At 47.3% G+C, this 2796-nt stretch overlaps 1 protein-coding gene across 1 annotated transcript in view; it reads left to right on the top strand.

Annotated features, from left to right (window-relative positions):
• Positions 1-417: 417 nt before the first annotated feature.
• T265_02741 (hypothetical protein) overlaps positions 418-2796 on the top strand; it is a gene marked incomplete at both ends in the record, with an annotated part of 15398 nt that continues 13019 nt past the window's right edge. Inside the window, 4 exons of the mRNA XM_009167056.1 lie at positions 418-531; positions 1018-1157; positions 2389-2587; positions 2658-2725. Of these exons, the coding sequence (XP_009165320.1) occupies positions 418-531; positions 1018-1157; positions 2389-2587; positions 2658-2725 (521 nt within the window). The remainder of the gene's footprint in view (positions 532-1017; positions 1158-2388; positions 2588-2657; positions 2726-2796) is intronic.

The following is a 2796-nucleotide window of genomic DNA, read 5'->3' as shown; positions in this document are numbered from 1 at the left end:
GTCAGCAGCTGATTCAGACCCGGTTTCACATCCGGAGAGCTCGAGATGAGCTTAAGGTGCGAATTCACTGGTCAGAATGTCCGTGGTTCAAACCCAACCCTGGGCAACCTGCCATTATCTCAACTTTCATGCTTCCCTCGGGTAGCATGGTTGCTAGGCATCGAAAGGGTGTTACAGTTGAACGATTATTTTTATTTTTATCAAGTTTCACGTCGGTCGTTCAGACTCAATGATGCATTAAAAGAATGGCGATCATGCACAATCAATTACTTGTCTTTGGGCGGTGTTGGTTTGTGGCCTTTGCTTATTCCGTGGTGTAAGCACATTAGGGATATTGAACGGCTGACAAGGGTAGCGAAACTGGGGCTGTGCCTCTACTACGCGATAACTTTTAAAGGTCAGAGTTGAAGCCGCTGCATGGGACGGTCACATGATCACGGCAAAGAACCGGCATTGCTTCACTGTGGCGTGGTTACTCGTCGTGGTTCTCAGCTTTCTTTGTGTTGTGTCGTGTTGTCAAGCTTTATTCGCGTATGTGAGGGGAACTTGGGTAAATCAACGCTGGCTGGACAGCTTCACATAGATGAAATATAAAAAGCTTACCTTTTATTAAAGCTGCGAAGTGTTCACGATAATCTGCGTACTACAGCCGGACGACGGACGTTCCTAGATGCTAGCCTAAATGAGCTGCTTAGTACAAAGACAGTTAACCAGTAATGAACTTCGGTCCCTATCTGGCTTCTTGAATGGCGAGTTTTTACATTACTTGTGCCAGAGATTGCTTTTCGATAAGGTGAACTAGGGATGTGTTGCCAAACCGATGTAGAGGACCGGATTGTTCTTGGTTCGGTCCCGTGACACTGTTTTTCGTCTTATTTTGATGCGAATTTCGGTTTGCAAAATCTCTTTATTTAGGTTACCCCCTACGTTTGGGGTTAAATCTCTTGGGCTAGCCGTCACATATTGTCTTTATGAGGAATTATATCTGTATCTGACTTATGCCGCCGTGGGTTTCAGGCGTTAAAACAAATACAAGACACACAGGAGGCAATCATCGGTCTGTTCTCCACATTGGACTCGTCCAACCCACACCTCCAACACTTCCTGCGCGCCAGCCACGTCGAGAAGGATCGCTGCTCGTTTCACATCATCCATGGGTAAGTGTTTTCTCAGTACTTACTCAACTTGCTCAACTCGACTTCATCTGCGGTTACAGATACCTTGTCGTTCTTTGTGCAAGTAGACGACATTTGTGCTTTTCTAACTCTGCGCCGACTTACCGTGGTTTGCTATGTGTACAGGTGTTCAGTCACTCAGCTACCATTAACCGGCAAATTCGTTTCGGGTGCCTACATTTTTACTTATCTGAAATTGGTGGTGATTTCGGAGGGTCACCTAAACAAACTCGCCTAGTTTATGAACGGTCTCTTGTGGACAAATTCACTTATATGGGCCACTGTATGTTGGAAGAACGACGTTTGCCAAAATCCAGCGCTTTTCGCTCTGGTATCAGTTTTTATGTCAAAGGTAGAGTATCTACTGTCTGCACAATCCGTGCTGCTCTGAGGAAGCATGGTCTCCACACGCAGATGTGTGAAAAACTTTGTTTGACCATCCGTCTCCCGCGGGATTGTGAAGGACATCATATCAGTAAATCTGAAGTATGTTGGATGACATCTGGAAGGAGAAGCTCTCCAGCGATAAACGGACTGATCACACTACGTAGTTCCTGCGTGATAGACCCTCTACCTGAAATACCCCAGCATCCCTGCAGAGCCATTTTCACTCCACCGGAAGGTGAACAACCAAAGAAACTATGGAAGAACCGGCTGACTGGGTCATTCGGGTTGCTTTCTCCAATCATGACCTTGCGTAGCGACATCGATGGTCGACGACATCCTGTTGTGCAGTTACTGGCGTTGCGGTATCAACACCGTCGTCTTCATTTTGGAGTTGTTCCAGTGGACAGCGTATGACGCACCCTTGACTTGGGGGTGCTGTTCAATCAAGCCATTGCCTAACGGTAGATGTGCGGTGTTTGAGCGCTTTGGACACTAACTGCCTTGTCTTCTTTCGGAAGGTGTGTGGCCCGGCCACCCACTTGTGGATGATTACCGAGTCTGTGCTCCCTTTTGCCACTTTACGGAATAGAACTTTGTCCAGTTAAGGGCTGTCGACTCAAAGGTTTCCGACAAATACTCTCATTCGCGTACGAGTTTGGTTTTGACCTGATACCTACGCAGACGACATAGCTCTTCTAGGATCTGACCCCGTGGCATTGCAAACAATACTAAATAATATAAATAATTCGGCCTCGCGGTTTGGTATGCGCTTCACACCTGCAAAGTGTAAAGTGCTACTGCAAGACTGGGTGGGCTCGAACCCTAGCCTCATGCTTGCGGATGAACCGATTGAGGTAGTAGATAAATTTGTTTACCTTGGCAGCTGTATCGGTCCCGGTGGTTTCGCAAAAGATGATATTTCCATCCGGATTGGGAAGGCCAGAGCAGCTTTTGCGGACCTACGTCACCTGTGGCCTAGGCGTGACATCAGTTTCTCTGTCAAGGGTCGAGTTTACAATGCTGCGGTGCGCTCCATATTACTATATGGATCAGAAACCTGGCCGCTGCGCGCTGAGGACGTCAAAAGACTTTCAGTGTTTGGCCATCGATGTCTTCGGAGCATTGTCCGAATCTGGTGGGAACACTGGATCAGCAATTCTGAAGTACGTCGAATGGTATTCGGGAGAAATAACTCACCCTCGATAGATGAACTGATCACACTGCATAGGTTGCG

The sequence above is a fragment of the Opisthorchis viverrini genome (genome assembly GCF_000715545.1).
Source record: "Opisthorchis viverrini unplaced genomic scaffold opera_v5_35, whole genome shotgun sequence".
Lineage (NCBI taxonomy): Eukaryota > Metazoa > Platyhelminthes > Trematoda > Opisthorchiida > Opisthorchiidae > Opisthorchis > Opisthorchis viverrini.
The sequence above is the reverse complement of the archived record's forward strand: the minus strand, read 5'-3'. Positions and strand labels throughout refer to the sequence as shown.